General features: G+C 41.8%; 3 protein-coding genes across 4 annotated transcripts; all 3 read right to left on the bottom strand.

Annotated features, from left to right (window-relative positions):
• Positions 1–248: 248 nt before the first annotated feature.
• Positions 249–11,219, bottom strand: rasef (RAS and EF-hand domain containing). The gene is made up of 18 exons (XM_028414264.1): positions 10,833–11,219; positions 9,753–10,082; positions 7,569–7,715; positions 7,313–7,403; positions 6,287–6,382; positions 5,833–5,910; positions 5,626–5,741; positions 4,646–4,714; positions 4,494–4,560; positions 4,249–4,343; positions 3,782–4,079; positions 3,525–3,665; positions 3,281–3,431; positions 3,120–3,201; positions 2,930–3,044; positions 1,322–1,429; positions 1,134–1,210; positions 249–1,031 (listed from the first exon to the last, which is right to left on the bottom strand). The coding sequence occupies exons 1-18, from the start codon at positions 11,135–11,137 to the stop codon at positions 929–931; spliced, it is 2,469 nt and encodes an 822-aa protein (XP_028270065.1). The 5' UTR covers positions 11,138–11,219; the 3' UTR covers positions 249–928.
• A 51-nt stretch (positions 11,220–11,270) lies between these two features.
• LOC114441164 (F-box/LRR-repeat protein 7-like) lies at positions 11,271–16,387 on the bottom strand. Its single transcript, XM_028413956.1, has 14 exons — positions 15,890–16,387; positions 15,641–15,758; positions 15,312–15,436; positions 15,031–15,080; positions 14,799–14,946; positions 14,375–14,535; positions 13,616–13,770; positions 13,455–13,538; positions 13,212–13,278; positions 13,006–13,128; positions 12,798–12,925; positions 12,556–12,672; positions 12,139–12,246; positions 11,271–11,771 (listed from the first exon to the last, which is right to left on the bottom strand). Exons 1-14 carry the CDS (start codon positions 16,260–16,262, stop codon positions 11,675–11,677), a joined length of 1,854 nt encoding a protein of 617 aa, XP_028269757.1. The 5' UTR covers positions 16,263–16,387; the 3' UTR covers positions 11,271–11,674.
• Positions 16,388–18,016: 1,629 nt separating this feature from the next.
• tcn2 (transcobalamin II) lies at positions 18,017–20,882 on the bottom strand. 2 transcript variants are annotated; one of them, XM_028414996.1, is made up of 10 exons: positions 20,727–20,882; positions 20,498–20,556; positions 19,934–20,123; positions 19,693–19,862; positions 19,360–19,512; positions 19,043–19,215; positions 18,776–18,950; positions 18,498–18,678; positions 18,287–18,405; positions 18,017–18,165 (listed from the first exon to the last, which is right to left on the bottom strand). In XM_028414996.1, exons 2-10 carry the CDS (start codon positions 20,553–20,555, stop codon positions 18,104–18,106), a joined length of 1,281 nt encoding a protein of 426 aa, XP_028270797.1. In that variant the 5' UTR covers position 20,556; positions 20,727–20,882; the 3' UTR covers positions 18,017–18,103. The 2 variants fall into 2 exon arrangements, with proteins under 2 accessions (XP_028270797.1, XP_028270798.1); XM_028414997.1 differs by having other exon boundaries at positions 20,672–20,825.
• Between the last annotated feature and the right edge of the window lie 29 nt (positions 20,883–20,911).

Genomic DNA, 20,911 nt, shown 5'->3' with positions numbered 1-20,911 from the left:
AGTTTGTAATTGCACGTTAGCACAGACATTTATGCAAGATAAGATTAATAAACAGCTGAGCAACAGGTTGTCTGCTACATGCACATTTAAATACGGGTCAGTCTTGATGTTTTACTCTTTAAAAGTTAAAAAAACATGATGCTGACACAAACAGGACAAACGAAACATCTGTCACAGGTTTAGTGAGTAATTTCTGTGATGTAGCATCTGAAGGCTCTGACGCGGACACAGTTATTTATTTATTTTTTTACAGTGAAGTGAAGCTTCATCCTCCTCTTTTTATTGTAGTTTAAAACATTAATTAACAAAGACTGGAAAGACAATTTTCTAATGTGAACGACAAAAACTCTCCTCCATCCTAAAGAATTGTAACACTGTTGTGGTATTATAATAAGGAGCATACATTGTGACATCATTCTACATACACAACAACCAGGCTCAGCAGCTAATGAGCTCTCCCACTGTGTAATTCTTAGTGTTTCCAATCAATAATATAAATAAGTGCCAAAGTTAAAAGTTGAATCTATTCATATTCTCCACTCTTGTGTTCTTGTCATAAACCATACGCTTCTCTGTCTTTCTCTCCTCGTCGTGTGCAAATATCTGTCAGCATCACATCTCACTTTACAGCCACACTCATAAATCTCACTTTTAAACCCTTCTCACACTTCTCACTTTCACAGCTGTCGGGCACACTGTATCACTCATGTCAAAACGTGTAATAGCATAATAAAAATGTCACGTCAAGGCGTTTATACTGACTTCTCATATTCTTGTGTTTCTTATTTGCTCACTTTATCCACATTTTGGGTATTCACAGTAGTCATTTGTTCCTGCTGCTGTGGGGTCAGATTTATGCATTTGTTTTTTTTCCTTTGCTGAGCTCACATTAGGTTAGACATGGAAGGTCCAGCTCAGATGAGTTTGATCAGGTGCAGCAGGAGAAATTCGGTTTATTTCTCGGAGCGTCTAAACTGGTCAGCGACTGGTAGCGACTTTTCTCCTCATAAGTGGCCTGCTTGGTTACCTGCCTGTGAGTCAGAACAGCAGAAGGAATAAACACAGTGTTATCATATGGAGGTCATTCCTTAACATTTAATCTCATTAAAGCTACACTAACAGCTGTATCTGACCTGGCCAGGTGCAGCACAGACTCCAGGATGTTGGAGCCATCTTTGGCACTGGTTTCACAGAACAGAGTGTTGTATGTCTGTTAGAAAAGGACAACACATTATTGGATTATTGAATATATCTCCAGGATTAAAAAAGGCTGGAGTCATTTTATGTACGGTTAGATGAGTGCGTTTTTTTTTGTAATTACCATGGCCAGTTTTTCCCCATAGCTGGTGGGAACACTGTTAACTGCATGTTGCCTGAGGTCACACTTATTGCCAACAAGCATGATGGGAATGTCATCATGGGACACATCCTGCCAGGAAAATAAACACAACATTGTGAAGTGCTCTGTGATATCAAAATGTGTGGCCTAAACAAAATAACATAAACATGACATTATACTGTATAAAACCATGTGATACTATATAATACTCTATATGACTTACTGACATGTTTACATGCAGTAACAGTAACTGCAATGAAGTTTATCTATGTCTTTATGCATCTTAATAGCCAATCCAATAACTGCACATGTACAATTGTTTACCTCCTGACAGTTTTTGCACAACAGCTGATGTAGCACACATGCATATTTATGTATATAGCTTCATTTACTTCCATAGTTTATATTTTGTGTACTTATTTGCATCTTTTTGCTCTTCAAATTGCTCTTTTGCAAATTATTCTATTTTGACTTCTTAAAACTTTATGGCATTCAGTGTGAGCAGCAAAGTAAGTAAATTTCATTTTACAGGGAAACCAGTTTCTATACTGTGCATATGACAATAAACGCTTTGAATCTTGAATCTTGAATGACTTGAATATGGAGCCATTTTGGTGGAGTCCCACAATGAGCCTCCTGCCTCGTCTTCTGCTTTCCTGGTGCCTTGTTCCTGAATTTCCTGTCCTCAAAATCTTATTAGTCCTACATACAGACAGCTTCTCTTTCATCACAGCGATGCTTGATAGTTTGTATATCTCATCTGTTATCCACGGCGGTAGTATTATGGTTTGATGGGTTGGACCTGTTCTGTTGCATCTGAACCAGGCTGACTAAACTAATTGATGGAAGAATAGAGTTTGAAATACACCAGTGAATTCGACAAAGAAATGTGTGAGCTTAAGACAAAGAGAGTCGTTCGACAAGACAACAACAACTACACAAGTGGTTTTACAAAAGAACAGTTAAAGAAGAACAAAATGCTGTGGAAGCACCTGAACAGGTTTATGTGAGGAAACCCCACAACATCTCAGATTGTAGCTGTACAACTGAAGAATCAGCTAAAATACCTCCATGACCACTCATTTTAATGGAAAACTTGTTTTTGTTACTGCTGCATGAGAGCCCAGAGATGATACTGAGAGCAAAGGTTCACATACAAATACCACTCACATGTATGTAAAAACCCCATAGCTCAGTGCTTTAGAAGTATCAGGGCATCGTTCTTGCTCAGTTTAAATCTTGTGCGTGCCTGTCTGTTAATGCATCAGACTTGTGCAGAGTGGAAAAAGATACAAACATGTCTGATGTAAACAATTTCAACAGGAAAGTGACCTGTGCACATCAAATGAATGCAAAGGAACTCATATCTGAAAGGGGCTTTCCACAGAACCAGTGACTTATTGCATATTGAAAAACACATCATGCACGCACAAGTGACACAAGTCGCAGGACACAATCTGAACATGCATAACATCCAAACACTTACATGTCTGCTGCGTGTAGGAGGAGAGAAAGAAGCAAGAGCACTGAGTTTGTCATTTGATACAAATGGAGTCATCACTAAACCTTATTACACTGTAGACGAATTACCTCGATCATGTCCACCCAGTCTCGCACATTTAAGAAGCTCTTCTCACAAGTGACATCGTACAGCAGCAACACACCATCCGCTCGTCGGAAATAAGACTTAGCAATACTGCGAAACCTGGACAACACATGACATAATCACACACAGGTTTATTTTCCATGACGGAGGAAGTTATTGAAAAGCAACACACACCTTTCCTGTCCTGCCGTGTCCCACAGCTGTAGTAAAACTGGCTCTCCGTCAACGATGAGTGTCTTCATCTGGAAATCCACTCCTGAAATGAAGAGACAATTTGACACGTCACACAAAAAGCACATTATTCTGACTGAATTAGAGTGGGACATCCATCTCACCCAGAGTGGCACTGGAGTTCAGTGTGAACTCATTCTTGCAGAGGCGAAGCAGGAAACTGGATTTTCCCACAGCAGCATCTCCAGCTAACACAATCCTGTACGCCTTCTCTGATGTCATGTAGCCCAGGTCAGCACTGTCCTTGTCCTCCTTCTGCACAGACAGAGGGAACACAGAGGACAGACCAGGTCTCATTCCTATTTACTTTGCTGGCACTTGCTTTTGTGGGTCATTATTAATCGTTACCTGAACATTTAGGGCAGTGAGGGCTTTTTTCATTGCCGGGGCAGCAGGTGTGGTGGCACAAATAGGTTCAGATGGCTTCCAGTCCAAAACTGAGCTGCTGTCAGACCCGAATGCTGACTCACCGTCCTGCGTCTCTGCAGGCTGTGATGCAGACACACCAAAGCAAACAGTTTTACACAGTTAAATCCACTTAGGATCTATACAGTGTGGTAAGCCTTGTATGTAAACAGTGTACAGGGCTGCTCAAACTGTCTCACCTCAGTGTCCGAGTTTTCTCCCATCATGCTGTCATTGTTGTCATCCTCTATTTTCTTCTTCCTCTCACTCACTTCCTCCTCCTCCTCTTCGTGACCTTTGACCTCATGCTCTGATTCGTATCCACCGTGCGAGCCTCTGAGTGTCGACAGGCCGCTGTCCATGTGGATCTCGGGCAGGTAGTCCTCCTCACACTCACTGCTGTGTCTGCGCCTCAGGCCGGGGTCACACATGGCCAGTGCCAGGGTGTCACAGCTGGGCCGGCAGCTGTACAGAGGGTAGTCGTCCAAACGCTGGAACCTGAGGAGGAGATGGTGAAGACTAAATGACAATAATAAAAACATCTGTCCCACAGCACCTTAAATAAGTACATTCAACATTTACTTTATTATAGTGTAAAAACACCTGTCTGAGAAAACACTCTCATTTTATCATTATTTATGATCATATCATGGATTCTGGGTCTTACTTGTCTATTAGTGCATTGGGTGATGTATAACAGATGCTTTTACTTCTGTTTCTGCTTCTGTCCTTAATGTCTCCTGGTGACCCATCATTACCTGACTGCAACACACGTCAAACAAACATATTGTAAGTAAATTAGTAATTATTTTTGCAAAACTGTTTTGTGACTGAAAGTCCTCTGCTGTGTGGTGTTCAATCTGTGAAAATGTCACAACATTAGAGTATCAAGCTGAGCAGTTTCAGTTTTACCCTTGTAATCCTCTCCAAAGCAGCTCTTAGGCCATCGTTGGTGTCGTGGAGCTTCCTGTTTGCTGTCCTGTCCATACACAGAAAAATCATTTTATTCTTAGTGTTATGTGTAAATACGTGTTTTCTCTCTGTTAAACTTGTGTCTGACTTACTGCAGAATCTCAATCTGATTCTCCAGGACGTCTCGCTCATCAGAGAAGTGTTTGAAGAACTCCACATCTCTGCAACAAAACACAGCCAGACAACAAAGCTGAAATTAAAAAATAGCAGATTGTCCCTTGACATGTTGTACTAAAGGAGACCTTGTTTATTTGGTGTTGTTGTGGGAGCATTCCTGGCAGATACTGAGCATGCATTTAAAGACAGCACCCTCCTGTTTTCACTTCACTTGGTTCCAGACAAACACTACATCTAACTCATGAATAAGGAGATACCTAAAAATTAGAGTGTCAATATGATGAGCTGGTCCAATGAGGTGGGGTTTTATTCTGCCTGTAGACCTGTGGCTTCCGTTGCTAAGCAACACTTCTGAAAACTTATTGTGTGTGTGAAGTCACTCCAGGATATCCTGTTTCAGCTGTGACAAAACATAAAAAACCCATGGGAGCTGACCGAGGGAGGCGGGGCCTTCATCTCTCTGTGTGTCTGTTTCTGTTCTCAATGAAATTTCTCATTGAGATGGTGTAGAGCCATCTCATAAAGCATGACGGCAGACTGAATTCCATCTAAAACAAAGTAATTTAGGATGTTTTAAATACATGACACTGTGCAAATATTTATTATTCTCAAGGTAATCTTAAAATGAGAACCTGTTCTACAGCTTCTGGTCCATTAATTCTTGTTTTAAAGTTTGCAGACGGAAAGACAACGGCAGTAGTATATAAAGATCACTTTCATTTCATTGTAAACATTTTTAAAATTATCTTCTTGAGTGTAGTTGTAGCAGAGTTACTTTCTACTACTTGCTTTTTTTTCCAGCACAGAGCTTGTGACGTCAATGAGACACACAAGAAAGCTAAAAACCAGAAAACAGGAAGAGCTCATCTGCTGGCAAATAGAAGGTCTGCCTTTACCTCCATTTTTAGCCCCACAGACATGTTACTGACACATTACATTTTTATAATCAAATCACCGTTCAGAGTTGATGCTTTGATCAGTTAGCTCCGTCTTCAATGAGTCCATCTCGCTCTGCAGGCAGGCCACTTTGGTCTGAGACCTGAGCAGGTCCTGTTTTAACCGCTGGTTCTCCTGCAGAGAGAAAAAAAAAGACAAGAAGCACCATGAAAGAGCATAAATAAACTAGAAACAAACTAAATTACAGAAATTTTAACACTCTTACCAGCATTAGCTCATTGATCCTCTTCTTCAGGGCTGGACTCTCATCTTTCACAGTGATGTTCTTGTACTTCTCCTCAATCTGATGAACAGGATCACAAAATCTACTCAGGAAGGACTTGAGGAACCCAGCATTCAACGCCCCTGATCCACACACCAGGGTTACCAGACAGGCCCTGAACAACTATAGCTGATTTGAAGGACCTATATCAATACTTTTGCATCTGATTGTTGCATATTCATGGTGTGGTGTGGAACTGTGACTTCCCGTATCAGTGGATGACATTTGTTTTCCCATAAGCTCAAAAGAATAAATTAGTCCTGGTTCAATTTCATGTGAATGCTGTCTGTGTTCATTTTTCAAAATACTGATTGTTGATGTTGATTTTCTAATGTCTGACTGCACTGTGGATATAGTTATTAACATATGTAAACAGAACTCAAACAGATATATGTACCATCTGCATCCTCTGGACCTTACACTGCAGCTCACACACTTCAGTTTCATAAGTTCTCCGCAGGTCGTTCAGAGCGGCCTCAGTTCGCTTCTTCTCCTGCAAAAACACACAACAACATGATGGCGATATTTTTTTTATCAACGCGTGCATGTATGTTCGCTCTCTCCATTCAATCTGTGCTGTTTTAAGACTTATTTTGAAACACTGATGGAGAAGAATGATAAACGCTGCAGTAACTTTCTGTCCAAAAATAAAGTCCCAAAATAAAGGTGGCTGTGCACACAGTAACACCAGTAACCACAGTGTGAGAGAATGCAGGTGAGTGCCCTCTAATTTCTGTGTGCTTTTCCTAGACAAAACAAACAGCAGCTCCTGAGTTAGCCGAGTTGTTGGAGAACACTTACGTAAGAATCCACACGCTCACTGATAAGACGAGCTGTATGTTGAAAGAAAATGGAACCAAAGGCAACACTGAGGGAAGTGAAACGGTGAAAAGTGGTCATCTAACTATACTGTACTGCTGTGACACTAATAATATTGAATAATATTGATCTTTCACCATGTACCATTTGTTAGCAAAGCTACAACACATGTCTAAAGTGTGTTCTCCAGATTCTAGGAACCTCCTGCACTCCACTTTTGATCTGCTGTTAGTAACTCTCTATATGTCAGACTCATGACTCCACCCCTGAATCTGAATTCTCTTTTCGGGGCCATTCATCATGCTTAATGAACAGGGTAAACAATTATTGAGAGTTTATGGTGTCATGTCAACAAACTACACTGCCTCCATCCTTATCACTGTAAACATGCCCTGCTGTGTTACTGTTAACCTGAGGATAAAACTGTGGGCTGTTTAACATCAGTTGTGAAATCCAGCTGATGAGCAGGTGTGTCGTTTGTTTGACATATGGGAAGAGCTGTACAAACACACCCAGCTTATCACTCTACACAATCTCCATGGAAATGATACACAACAACAAGACAGCAATATCCAAAGCTTATGTTTACGTGTGTTTGTCCTACCTGCTCCCGTGTTTTCCTCTCCGCCACATGGATACGCTGGTCCATCTCCTCTTCCATCTCACTGAGCTGCATCGAGGCCTGGTCCTGAGCTCTGTTATCACAGTAACAGCATCACCGCAGATCCACCATGATGAATGTGTTGATGAATGCTAACTTTACTAATTACTGTGAGTAATTTCATTTAGTTTCTGCATGTAAACATATCGACTGAAGGATGAGCTGCACGTGTTTGTGTGTGCGCCTGTTTGCCACTCACCGCTTGATAGCCAGTGCCAGGTTCTCCATTTCTGAATTCTGCTGTTTGATCTCTTTGGTGAAGTTGATGATGACTTTCTCAAACTGAGGAATCAGCCTGGGCTCTGTCAGGCTGATGTTCTGGTACAGTGTCGCTGCTTGTTCAGGCCTAAAAAAAGTCAGGACATCTGACATCAGCCCTGATTTTTGTTTTGTTTGTTATATTTTTGCCAACAAGCATTTTAGAAGAACTAAATTAAAGAAATATTGTTGAGTTTCAGTGAAAATGTGAGCTGCAGGTGCTCAACATGATCATTTTTAGGTATACAGGTTGACAATTAGTGAGCTACTTCTTGGTCCTGGTGCTAAATTAAGTGAAGAGAGAAAGTGATGTCCACATCCACCCAGAAACTGCTATAAAAGAAATGACTCCTCCTCTTGTTTTCTAGTGACACATAATGAACTTTGTTCACATAATTCCTTCACAAGACCAAATGTATGTCATTCTTGTGTCCTCGTTATAACACAGTGATAAATCCCTCCGCGTCACGGCCACAGTGATGATACAGTGGAACCAGGTCACTGAAGTCTACAGTGTGTGTTTGCCGTCTGACAGGGTGGACCTGCTGTTATCCTGTGTATATAGACACTTCTGCCTGTCTGTCAATAGCTCACAGTGACACACAGCCCACAGCAGAGTCAGGTAATGACAGAAAAACACGCAAACACAATCCAACACCTGACCTGACAGTGAAGGAGAGGTATAAACGGAGGAAAACAGAAGCAGCTGATTTGTGCATAAAACTCAGAAATCAAAACCGAAAGCATGTCGAGCACCCTGATCCCCAATATTTTCAGTCTCAGTCACAGAAACAGGCTCAGTATTATAAAAATAAACCTGTTACATCAGCTTTGATCACGACAACAATTATGAAAAGGAAAATAATTGATTTTTCTGCTCTCGATGTCTCTTATATTTACACAATATATTCTTTCATCTCCTGATAAGTAGACAATTGTCTGAAGCGAGGCGTGTTTTCTAAACTGTCATCTCTCAGCTGACCGATATAACAGCGACTATAGCTGCTGGAGGATAACAGAGTGCATTTAGCAGATGCCACCGCTGTGACAATCAATGTCCTGATGCTGCAGCAGAGCAGCATGAGGACGAGTCCCATGTCAGGCTTCAGGCTACACACAAGCACACACACAAATATACAGACACTGTATATATTTAGTGTTCAGGATCACTATTAAGTGATAACTTTGATATCACTGTCAGCTCTGTAATGGTGCTCACACACAACACACAGGGACACATTTTAAACACAAGAAAAGTGTGATCAGGACTTATGACAGTTACAGGATGTTTGATAATGGTGCTACAGACTCAATTTAAAAAGAATATGTGACTTTTAGTGAAGTACGTGATGGCTGAAACTTCATCTGTCTGCTTAGACATTAACCTATACACCTGAATTCTTCTGTTCCTGTATCTGAACTGTTAATAGTTCCAGTCAGATGAAGACAAACCAGACAGTGGTGACTTAAACTTTATGCTTATGATGATCACCCTGAGAAGAAGGGAGTCAATGTCAGCACACTACCACAGTCCACCAGTTAAGGAGCATATGGATCCCATGTGTGTTAGAGAGTTGTCCACAGCAGTGATGACAACATAATGTGGAAATGGCCACGTTTGTGTGAGGACAATGATCCAGGACGATGACAGTCATTCTCTTCGTCCTCTGTCACACTTTCTCACCATGCTATGTAAGAAGCAGGACCCTCCCCTCATGTCTGTCAATACATGTACTGTACATGCAATTCTGTAAGCTTAGTTATAAATTAACTAACAACAACTAACAATGTCTCCCTGATAATTTAGTTTAAACTGGATTTAAAGTTGCTGCTGACCCCTTATGTCTTATAGTACTAAGAAAGAAACATGCTCCAAATTCTATAATCTAAAGTCTGGGACTTAATGCAATGTGATCATTTTATTATACTAATGGGACAATATTTTAGTCTGATTTGATCCTGAGTGAAAGCACACCTCCTGTAATGTATAATTTGTGGAGATCATTCAGTTGGCACCGCCACCTGTACGCACACTGCTCTCTTTGTCGAATTCACTCCTATCACCTCCATATTTCCATATTCTCATCCACCCTCCTCCTCTGACCTGTCCGTGTGTTCCTCTCACCTGGGGATGAACTTGGCCTGTTCTCCAATCCTGCCCTCGAAACGCTCCCAAGCAGCGGACACGTCTCCTCCGTCCGACTCCATATCCTGTCCGTAGCGTTCGTGAAACCCGTCGATGAACTCCTGCAGGGTGACGGTTCCGTCCTTGTCCACGTCCAGCCGGTTGAATATCCGGTCCGTCTCGGCCGCTGACACCTGCAGCTCCGCGCAGATGGTGAGAAACTCGTTCCTCTCGATCCTCCCGGATTTATCTAGGTCGTACGCGTGAAAGAGGGAGCGCAGCCGGTCCTGCTCCTTTGCGCTCATGCTCCTGATGGGAGGATGTGACTGGCTGGAAAGAAGGAGGCGTTGCAGTAAATAAGAAACCAAAAAGAGTTTTATTTTATTTTGGAGACAGCAACAAATTGAATAGAAGCAGCTTCCACTCGATCCTCTTCAAACATATTGACAGCTGTTGTTGAAAAGTTACATTTGAGTTAATCCATTGTGAACAGTTTCAACGATCAATAAATAAAACGGAGACACTAAAGCTCGCTTCCTTTCTTCACCAAGTAGCGTCTGTAGCTGCTGCCTGACCGGTGAGAAAAGCTGCAGTGTCTGACTCAGGTAACGCGCCGGCCGTAGAGACACCTCTCTCTCTCTCTCTCTCTGTGTGTGTTCACTCCTCACTCTTTTCAACAATAAAGGTCTGGGCTTCAGGCCAAATGAGAGTGGCTCCTCTGTGGAGAAAGGTTATAATAGCCTGTGGGCTATTGCAGTTGAATAAACTTTATCTATTATAAGGTCTTATATAATAATAATTATAATTATTATTATTTACACAAGAAAATCAGGCTAAAATCTCTAGTTACTAACCTATTATGGACGGCTTTTGAATTGTTGGACATCCAGACCAAGCTGTTATTCTTTAGTGTGCAGTGTTCACTGAAGCTGAACCATTTCTTTACATTTTCAGATTTCACCCTTTCTCTGTCAGGAAGCCTGGTCTTTGCTGATCTAGGACCAAGAACCTCCATCATGACCATCAATGTAGTTCATATACACCTACTCCTCATAAGGCCCCAAACCTTCCACCTCTCACCTGGATATGACCTGTTCTTTGGTGACTGATAACTCTTCAGCAGTTGAGGAGTTCTTGTCTTCATCCTCCTCGTCCTTGTGTTGGTCTTTGAAGCCGCTGATGAACTCTTCTAAAGTCACTGTGCCATCTTTGTTGACATCCAGACGATTGAATATGTCCTCTACTTGTTGAGGTGGGACGTGGAGCTCTTGGCATATAGTAGAGAATTCATTTTTTTCAATCCGTCCCGAATTATCTGCATCGTAGGCATAAAAAAGCGACCGCAGGCGCCGTTGTTCATCCTCACTCTTTCGCTTTGCTGCCATAATTATTCGTTTTAGTTTACAGCTAATTGGGCATCCAACAAATTTAATTAAGTTCAAAACTGCATTTCTTTGTTGTAATCAGAGGAGGTTGAAAACGTTTTCTTCCATCTCTGAAATCTTCTTAAGAGGAGCCAGACCTGGATCAGGCTCTGTCCGTCTGGTCCTCCTCTTATATATCCTCCCTCCTCTGATACCTCTTTCCTGTTCTTGCGTACACCCTTGACAAAAACATGATGTGTGTAGAAACTTCAAGGATGCTGTTGCAAATGCTGTTAAAACCATGACAGGCATCACAGTGGAAGAATCTTTCAGGCAATCCAAAGCACAGAGGGAAATAACAGCGTTTTCAAACCTGGCAGAGCAACAAAACAACTCTGTTTCCCTTCTAGAAAAGTTACAAAAAGAAATCCTCATTACAAAATTGCTGGTGAAATATATAGGTTATAGGTATAGGTTAAGGATCTGCATTGAAATTAAATATACACAGATCATCAGTCATTTTCAGACTTTAACGGCTACAGCATTAATATTTGTGATTCAGGTCAGAGGGTGAACTTTAACAGTACTGTTAACCTCTCTGATCTCTGCTTCAGTGGGGAGATGAGCACAGCCATAGATGTGAAGCACCTTCAACCTACAAGTAAAGGGAGAAAGATAAAGACACTGTTCGTCAGTGTGTCACAGTGTTTTTGCAAGCTTGAGTTATCACAGTGTAAAACCCAAACATGATCAGCAGTACAGCATGCTGACTGTGCTATTGATTTCTATAGTGAGAGCAGAAAAAAAATGTATACAACTATAAAGTAGCATGAGTGTGACGGTCGTATATGTTCTAAGCATCATTCAGGCATACACACAAACACACACACAGAGGAGAGCTTTTTACATTTTTACAATGAAAGAAAATTCGGTTTGAAAGTGTGTCACACCTTTTTGTCACTCCGCTCAGCAAACACACTGACAGGAAGTGTTTTAAATTAAATGTGTGTGTGTGTATTTACCTCTTGCAGTCTCTACAAAGCTTCAGTATTGTCTCTGCAGTGATGTGGCAGAAACTGAGTTTGACAGTTTGAAGGTATTCACTGCAGTGATTTGCCAGCAAAGAAACCCTTTATCACACACAAACACACAGTGAGGACATTAATTACATGATTTTATGTTTGATGTAACAGACTGTCACAAAAGTAATAATTGCTGCAGCTCACCATTGCTTTGAATTGTTATTTAAAGGATTGCTATGAATTGCTTGTATGTATTCCACATCATTAGGCTATTATTATTAAACATGCATTAAACCTGGATATGGATTTTCTTTTTTTATGTCTTCATCATGTCTGTGTTTGCACCTGAACAATGTCATAAAACTGACATATTGTCTTTGCATAAAGTTTTCAGTTGAATGGACTTTTGATGTGTACCCTCTGTTTCCTGTGCCAGTGGAGGTGAGATCCAGCTGCTGAAGCTGTTGGCAGCCCAGAGCCAAAGACTGAACACCTGCATCTGTGACTGCCTTACATCCACTCACATCCAGGGATCTGGCACACACACACACAAAGATACACACACTTTACAAAAGTGCATCCATAGTCCACTAAGGCTTTTATATTTATGGTTTGAGAATTGGTGTTTAAGAACATACTAGGTTAAATTTTGTGCATACCTGATTCGAGGTGTGTATTTGCTGATGTTGTGCAGTATGAGGTCTGTAACTCCAGGACAGGAACTGAAGGTCAGATTCTGAAGTTTGACACAGTTCTGGAGCAAAGTCTCTACTGAGGAGTCATCCAGCTGTTTGGGAAATAAAACCAGAGGAAGAGAGCGTACAGTATTTAAATGTCATATAAAGCTGAACAGATGTTCTAACTCACCACCTGTAGTCCAGTGAGATTTAAGGAAATGAGGCATTTCAGCTGTGTTGTCATCAGGGTGAGACAACGTATGTTAACTTTTGGCACCCGTCCAATGTTCAGATGTTGAAGATGAGGACACATCTGAAACAGAAAAAAAAACTGTAGTTATAAGTCCACTAGACACACAGCATGCACAATAAATCAATTAGTAAATAACTAAGCACCTCATATATATTCTGTAGACAGGATGGAGTAAGGAACTGACAGCCAAACACCTCCAACCTGCACAGGCTAAAGGGAGAACACGCACAACAGTTGTGTGAGGTGGTTTTGATAATCATTTGAAATTTAATTAAAAATTCTTTAATATCAGTATCAATATTTGTTACTTGCACATTATCTGTCTGATGCTGCACCCACACATGCCTACACTTACACTACAGACTGAATAAAGCAGGAATTCTGACCTCTCTTTGTGTTTGATGACAAGTTCTTTAAGCGGGACTTCTGTGATGTGACAGCCGTTCAACACAACAGATTTCAGTTTTAACCTACAGGAGGATAAAATGAAGGATTAACACTGTAAAGCATCCCTACCCCATTATAACGTCTGTGTGTGTGCACTGACCGTGTGCCACAGACACTCAGAGATTTCACTCCTGTGTCTGTTGCTCCACTCCAGCTTACATCCACACTAGTCACACAGTTGCACAGCTGACCAATCAGGGACAGCATCCGGTCACCATGCAGACCAGGGCCAGTACAGCTTGTGACCTTGAGCTCCTGTAATTTATAAAAGACAGAATAAATACAGATCATGACTGTTCACATGTGCACACCTGAGAGCTATAATTTAATCTTAAATGTGTGATTTCTTTGACTAGAGGAGGCCCCGGGGAAGACCCAGGACACAGTGGAGAGACTATGTCTCTCGGCTGGCCTGGGAGGAGCCCCAGAGGAGCTGGAGGAAGTGTCTGGTGAGAGGGAAGTCTGGGTGTCCCTGCTTAGACTGCTGCCCCCGTGACCCGGCCCCGGATAAGCGGTTGAAGATGGATAGATGGATGGATGTGCGATTTCTTTGAATCAGTTATTACATTGAAAACACACATTGAAACACGAGGATAATGATCATTTGTGCTGTCTATAATAAAACCTATAGGAATATAAAAGGAGCCAATCAATCCACAGCAGCTTTTTATATACTCCATGACAGCAGGCAGATGGATTCAGGATGTGAGTCCAATAAAAAAAAAATTGATGCATGTAACATGTGGCTCATTGATCAGGAGGATTTAATTCTACAGTTTCAGGGCCATGCCATACAATTATATGACTGCTGTGTTCTTCCAATGGCTCATTCTCAGTGATCAATCATTTTGTGTATTACCTCCAGAGAGTTCCTACACAGAAAGAGAAACATCTCCAGGCCGCAGGACGTGACAGACCAGCTACTGCAGCTGTACAGACACAGACTGCGGGGACGACGTCTGCCCACACACAGCAGCCACCGGTCAGTTAAAGTGGAGTTTTCCATCCTTAGATTTTTCCCTTGAAAAGGAGAAAGGATGTTGTATGTAGGTTTTTTGTCCAGTTTTACATTCTACAGTGTGTGTGCAGGCATGAGACCAGGTGATCAGGGTTATCTTCTGTTTGTCCAGGGAGGGTTACAGTACAGCAGTGCCTGGAAGCGCTTACATCATGAGAACCCACCATGTGCTGCTACTAGAGAACGTTTGGCATATCACACTTACTTGTGAACCTTAAAAAGCTAAAGGACCCTTGACTCATGTGTGTGTGAGTACAGAACTCACAGAGTGTGTGATCTGTAGCCAGTGTGTGCAGCCTGTGGCAGACCTGCAGCACTCTGCACAAATCCCTGTGAGACACCAGAGACAGGATGGACAGCCACACCTCATCAGGCAAACACAGCCAGCGGTCAGACACAGGGACACCTGCTGGCTGACAGGACAAAAACATGACAAAAACAAACACACCGTCATTTTCCCAGTTCTGTCAAAACTAAAAGCTGTGACTGCTTCTTACATTGAATTTGAATCCTTTGTTGATGTCCACTTTGACTTGCACAGCTGTACCTGTAAATACAAAGAGTTACAGTACTTTCAGATTGATATAAAATGTTATTTTTGTTGCTTAACTGTTACATAAATATCTGAAAAGCAAGATTTACCCTTTAAATAAGCATTTTATTTTTATCCTTTAGTGTAAATTAGTGTAAATTAGTGTCTGTAACACTAATTTTTCTTCTGTTCTGTTCTGTGATTTAATTATAGCATTTTTCAGTATAATGTTGGTGTTAAACTTACCCTCTGCTGATGTTGGTCTGGGGTTGTTAACACAAAGTGTGTATCCCTTTGTGGGGCGCAGGGATGTGTGTGTCTTCTTTCTGTGTGGTTGGGAGTCTACTTTCTTTGTGTAGTTGATTGATCCTCTGCTTGAGATAAAGGTGGTGTTACAAAAAGAAACCATGCTTTTATTTTGGAAATCTAATGTCTGCTATGAAGATCCTGGTAGATTGTAGTGAATTTTATAGGCTTATTACAAGAAATGAAATATTAACCCATTAAAATAAATGTTTTTCCTGATATATATTATTCTACAAATGACTTGTTCATGTGATGACTTCCTCTGTTACCTTGGCAGTATTCCTGCTGATGAAGGACTTTGAGTGTCAGCTGTCTTCTTTTGACCTTTGGCCGCCCTTTGATGACCCCTGCTGGCTAAGCAACATCTGACTTTTTCTTGCAGTGAATCTACACACAGACAAAGAGAAAAGCAAATTATACGATTAGCTATTGAACCAATTTTTAGCAGTGAATACTGTTGTATGCTCTGGTACAATAAGTAAATTTATAGGGGGGGGTTTATGTTTGGTACTAGATACCTGGGTTAGCTGCACTCTCCTCTGCAGGGGCAACATCGTCAGACTTCAGATTATCTGTAGGTGTGTTAATAGCCTCTTCACTCAGATCCAGATTTGGAGCATTTGATCTGACTGAACGCCTCTCCTCTGCGGCTTCTGCTGCTGTAAACTTTTGGCCTCCTGTGTTAAGGTGCCTGTCAGTTTCATTATTTGTGATGGGACAGGTGTCTTCAGATGTCTTCCGCTGTTTCTCGGGTGACTGTTTGAAGCATCCTGATTTGACAGGTTGGCTTGTTTGAAGATGGTGGACACATAGCTGGTACTGCTCATACACAGTCAAATCGGATGGTAGTGTCAAGTGAGCGGTAAGACTGGGAGTTGTAGTTTTTGTCATCTCTGAGCTGGATTCTTGTTCTTTTGTTCTACAGCTTTCCTCCCTCCTGCTTTTGCCTGCCTGCTCTGTCCTCAGCGCCTTCTGATTTTCTCCCTTTGACCCCGGACTAATCGTGCTGAGGAAATCTGTGCTGTCATGTGGCTGTTTTAAAGGGGATGCTGATGCTTTGATCAAGCCTGTTGTGGTATCTGTGGTAAGCGTTTGATCTGTGCTGCTGTTAGATGTGTCGGTGTGAAGCTTTTGACTGTGTAGCCCATTTGTTCCGCAGTGGTCTTGGCTCTGAGTTTGTTTACTTGTGGTATGTTGGGGATACAAACTTTTTCTGTTTTCACAGTCTCTGTTCTCTGACAAACAGAGAGGAGGTTTGTATCTGCAGGGGTAAGTATTTTGCTCACTATTCCCAAAGTTTGATAATCCTCCGAATCCCTCACTATCCCCTGCAGCACAGGAAACAGGTTGATGGTATTTATCTGTAGATAAGTGTTTACATTCAGGCGGCGTTCTCTCTGATCCTCTGTGCTTTGAATCAGCCAGTATCAAACTGTCTGCTCTGCAGATTTGACTGCAAACCTCTGACCCGCTGTGGAGGACATTTTCAGCCCAGTCCAACACATGCCTCAGCTTCTGCTGCTCACTAAACAGAGAGTCACTAAGAAGATGAAGCCTCAGCTCCTGGTTAACGCTCTGCCTACAGTTCCCAGCATCCTCCAAGAGTTCAGGCACTGCTCGTCCTGTCGCCCTTGTGACTGTATGTTTCTCCACAGTTGGATTAAGATGTACAGATTTGTGCATTGTTAGAATATGATCATGGAATTTGGTTGAACTGTTTGCGCCTTCACCAGTGATTTTCTCTGTCCACCATCTCACGCAGCCTGTTTGTTGTGAAAGAAAACGCACCCCCTAGGGACACACCGATCAGGTTGAAACAAAGCACAGCTGTTTACACATTCAACACATCTCTTCACTGATCAGATAGTGTTGCTTTTTGTTTATTCATAGGTGGATCCAGTTAAGGAGATTAAATAGTCACTCTTACCTGGATTGTGCCCTGACTTCTGCTCCTCTCAGTTTCCCACCTCAGTATGTTTTTCAGTAAACAGACTGACCATTAACTCTACATATTTTCAATCAAATAGAAAACTGGCTGCAGTCATCACAGTGAAACTCACTTTCCGTGTGGCTGAAATCTTGTGTTGCTCACACAGACGTCACCATAGAGATGGCTACACAAACTGCAATGACTATTTTCCACCACATGGAGGAGACAAAGGTTAAAATGGTGAGAAAATTTTAGAGTAGCACCTGAAATCTATTTTTTTTTCCACAGAGATGCTTGATGTTGTCAGTAGTTATTAAAGTGCTAACTTGTGTCAAGGTTCCTTTTTTACCTGATAAGTAATAAACCACTGTGATTAACAGCTGTTGTGTTGCAGAGAGAGACAGAGCTGTAGTTTGTGTTAACGTGTTATAAATGTGCTTCACACACAAAAACTCAACGACACCCAACAGTCTTAAAGGTTTAATCAACTGTCATTTCCTTATGATTCAGATTTGTTTGTATCAAAAAGACAAAACCAGCAGAAAGGATTCCCTTCACAGCCAACACAAAAATTCTAAATTTAAAACAGCACAATCAATCAATCAATAATGCAAATTTCATACTAAACTGAAAATGCATCATAGCTTTACAATTAAGAAGAATATTCAATGTGAAGTCTTTTCAAATACTTCTATAAACTACACTTATATTCACATTCAAACATACATTTGACATTTATTTATGATCTTTGGTTAAACTCCAGTGGCAGTGATTCTCACTCACATTAATCACTGTTATGTTATCAGTAGCTTGTGTTTTTGATGGAGATCTTTTGAGTGGCCACAATTTTGAAGTCTCCGACACCTGAGGGAGGATATGTTTCATTTTTACCAATGTGAAGTTAAGGCAGAAATGAGTCGCAGTGTAATGTGTGTGTGTGTGTGTGTGTGTGTGTCGGTGTGGGGGTGTGTGTGCGTGTTCTTACCCTCACTAAGTCCGGCGTCATCCGAGGAGAGGTGCCAGTATCTGCGGTCGCTCTGTCTGGCCTGCTCTCCATTCACCACACTTAAGAATGGTCCCCACAAGCTGGACTCTGTCTCAAACCTGTCACATGACATCAGATGTTACTCACAACTTATTAACACAGAACTCATAAAAGAATAGCTGTAGTGCAGAAGTGCATTATATGAGCTCACGTGAAGCCAACATTTCTCTCTTTGAGCAGTTTGAGGGCCTCCAGCAGGGAGCTGCCCTTTGGCACGTCTACAGAGAAAAGGGCCGCTGCTCCGCTGGCTGTCACCACTTCCACTGCCACAGTCACTTTGGTGTCACTTGATAAAACCACCACAGGGTCTGTGGGCTCAAGTACCAGAGTGTCTGTGGGAAGACATGCATAGTAACAGCAACAATGAAGACACAACCTGAAAACACTAATGAATGAAAACACTAATGAAAACAATAATGATGTGCAAACCATTTTCATTCAGACACGTCTTGCTTTTAACTGTCAGGTAGGATTTCTGCTGCAGAGCTGGCAGCGTCTGAGATATGGCCATGGGGTTGTGGTATGTGTTGCTTCTGGCAGCTGCCCTCATGGCTTCCATTGAGGCCGCGCACTCGCCAACAGTGCTGCCCATTGCCAACAAGGCCTTGAACACAGTGAATAATTATAGTTAAGCATCCAAAGATTGTTATGTGGTGATTCACAAACAAAAAGAGACAAAGGTGAAAAACTCCATACTTGAACTGCAAGACCTGTGCTGAACTCATTTCCAATATGTCCATCAGCCCTACGAAAGGCCAGAAGCTTCTGCTTGATCTTAGTGAGGGCTGTATTGAGCTCAGCTGCATTCTGCACATGAGAACCAGAATCACTCACACACTGGAGTGCCATTCCAGCCATGGCATAGGTATCTGTAAAGAGACATATGAGAAATTATTAATACACAATCTAAACCTTACAAAACAAGGACATCATCCCCTGCCTGCATATTCCTTGCACATATATTTCTTTTCATTGTAACAGCCAAAGACAACATGGAGGCACGTTTCACTCACCAACACTTTCAGAGTCTCCCTGCCTGAAGCGCTCATGTTCTGCTGCTTTGATGAGCTTGTTGCTGACATGGTTGTTAACCCTGATGCCGCTCACACAGAGAGCGAGCACACCCAGACTGTACTGGTAATAGTTGGTCAAAGGGCGGAGGCTTACTGCATAAAGGAGAGAAGTAACGGATAAAACATGACCTTAGGGTCAATTCAGAGGTACTTTTTTTCCCAGTGGATGGGCAATAGCTGCTGAGTCACACAACATTAAGAACTCGTGTTACAGCACAATGAAAGACAGTATTTTTTAATGTAGGTATTTGAATGTTTAACAGTAAACCTCACAGTTAATGTGCTCTTTCTCCAGTTCCATTTGCTTCTTCAGGTGTGTCAGCAGCATCTCACTCTTCCCATTGGCGGTGAAGGCGATGGTGTTGAGATCATAGCAGGAAGATTTTAAAGCCAGAGTGTACAGTGACAAGGTGCCGACCACAGACTGGCTGTTCGAGAGAGAGCTGAGAAAGACACCCTTGATAAGAACAGCAAGAACAAAGATACATCCAGTGTAAAACAAAAAAAGTAATACCTTTGGATGTCATTGTGCAAATCATTTTTCAGTCTGTTGAGGTGTTGGCTCTCCTTGACAACGTTATGGTAATCTGAAAGGCGTAATGCCAAGTGCACGCTGGGATTGGGAGTCCCTTCCTGTGTGTCTAAAGAGCGAAGGAGGTTCTTGTTGAGTGTCAGGAGCAGCTCACTGTTGGATCCTTCTGTATCTAAATTAAAAAATAGATGAAAAAAATGTCACTTGCAATGAACAAACTTGCAGAAGTACCCCTGTCTCTTGCTGACATCATGAACTTTCAAAGCATTGCAAAACCACTACAGATGCATCAGCACTTATGACAATGACGATCACGACTAAGGCACAGTCTTTATTGTTGGTTTACACTGATATCAAAGACCAAACTGTGCCCTGTGTGTTCAATGTAACAAATGAGCAAACAATATGAAGGCTATGCAACCTTGGACAATATGTAGTTGTGAAATCTGTGAATTCCCAGACTTGTGAGACAGTGTAAATGTACATTTAGCATTGGCCCTCATGTTGAATCTGTACTAGTTGGATTTCTTTTTAAAAGTTACTCACCACATGGTTTACAAGAGGCAAAAGCCAGCAGGCCTGTAACTATGACCAAAGGCAGCATTCTGGTTTAAACAAACAACAAAAAGAAACACCGTTATTTTATAAATGCAGAAGACAAAAAACCGTTACGAAAGGTACAGAGGCCAGACAATTAGAAGTGCACCCATCATTACATACATAACAAGCTACTCAGTGACGAGTGGTGCAGCAGTCTAGTCCTTCGCTTTGTTACCTGCTCGGTGCCCTGCGTGTGCACAGCGTGAAGAATCAGAGCTGAGTGAGGAAACAAGCAACACAACAGCTTCTATAGTTCACTGTCACATGACCGATCATCGGCGCTGACTACGAGGTGGAAAAAGCAGAGCGGTCCCTTTAAATCGGCAGCTGCGTGTCACAACGTAAACAGGAAGTTGGAGG

This window comes from Parambassis ranga, chromosome 9 (genome assembly GCF_900634625.1).
Source record: "Parambassis ranga chromosome 9, fParRan2.1, whole genome shotgun sequence".
Taxonomy (NCBI): Eukaryota; Metazoa; Chordata; class Actinopteri; family Ambassidae; genus Parambassis; species Parambassis ranga.
This window is presented reverse-complemented; position numbering and strand designations above follow the sequence as displayed.

Excerpts from the sequence above, each read along its gene's own strand:
- rasef (XM_028414264.1), bottom strand. The coding sequence starts at position 11,137 with ATGGCAGCAAAGCGAAAGAGTGAGGATGAACAACGGCGCCTGCGGTCG. Across the intron at positions 7,716-9,752 it reads CAGGCCAAGTTCATCCCCAG|GCCTGAACAAGCAGCGACAC; the intron begins GTGAGAGGAACA and ends GACTTTTTTTAG. Across the intron at positions 3,666-3,781 it reads GAGAAAACTCGGACACTGAG|CCTGCAGAGACGCAGGACGG; the intron begins GTGAGACAGTTT and ends TCTGCATCACAG.
- LOC114441164 (XM_028413956.1), bottom strand. The coding sequence starts at position 16,262 with ATGACAAAAACTACAACTCCCAGTCTTACCGCTCACTTGACACTACCA. Across the intron at positions 15,437-15,640 it reads TCAGCAGGAATACTGCCAAG|AGGATCAATCAACTACACAA; the intron begins GTAACAGAGGAA and ends TATCTCAAGCAG. Across the intron at positions 13,129-13,211 it reads GTCTACAGAATATATATGAG|ATGTGTCCTCATCTTCAACA; the intron begins GTGCTTAGTTAT and ends TTTCTGTTTCAG.
- tcn2 (XM_028414996.1), bottom strand. The coding sequence starts at position 20,555 with ATGCTGCCTTTGGTCATAGTTACAGGCCTGCTGGCTTTTGCCTCTTGT. Across the intron at positions 20,124-20,497 it reads TGCCTCTTGTAAACCATGTG|ATACAGAAGGATCCAACAGT; the intron begins GTGAGTAACTTT and ends TTTTTAATTTAG. Across the intron at positions 18,679-18,775 it reads GACGTGTCTGAATGAAAATG|ACACTCTGGTACTTGAGCCC; the intron begins GTTTGCACATCA and ends GTCTTCCCACAG.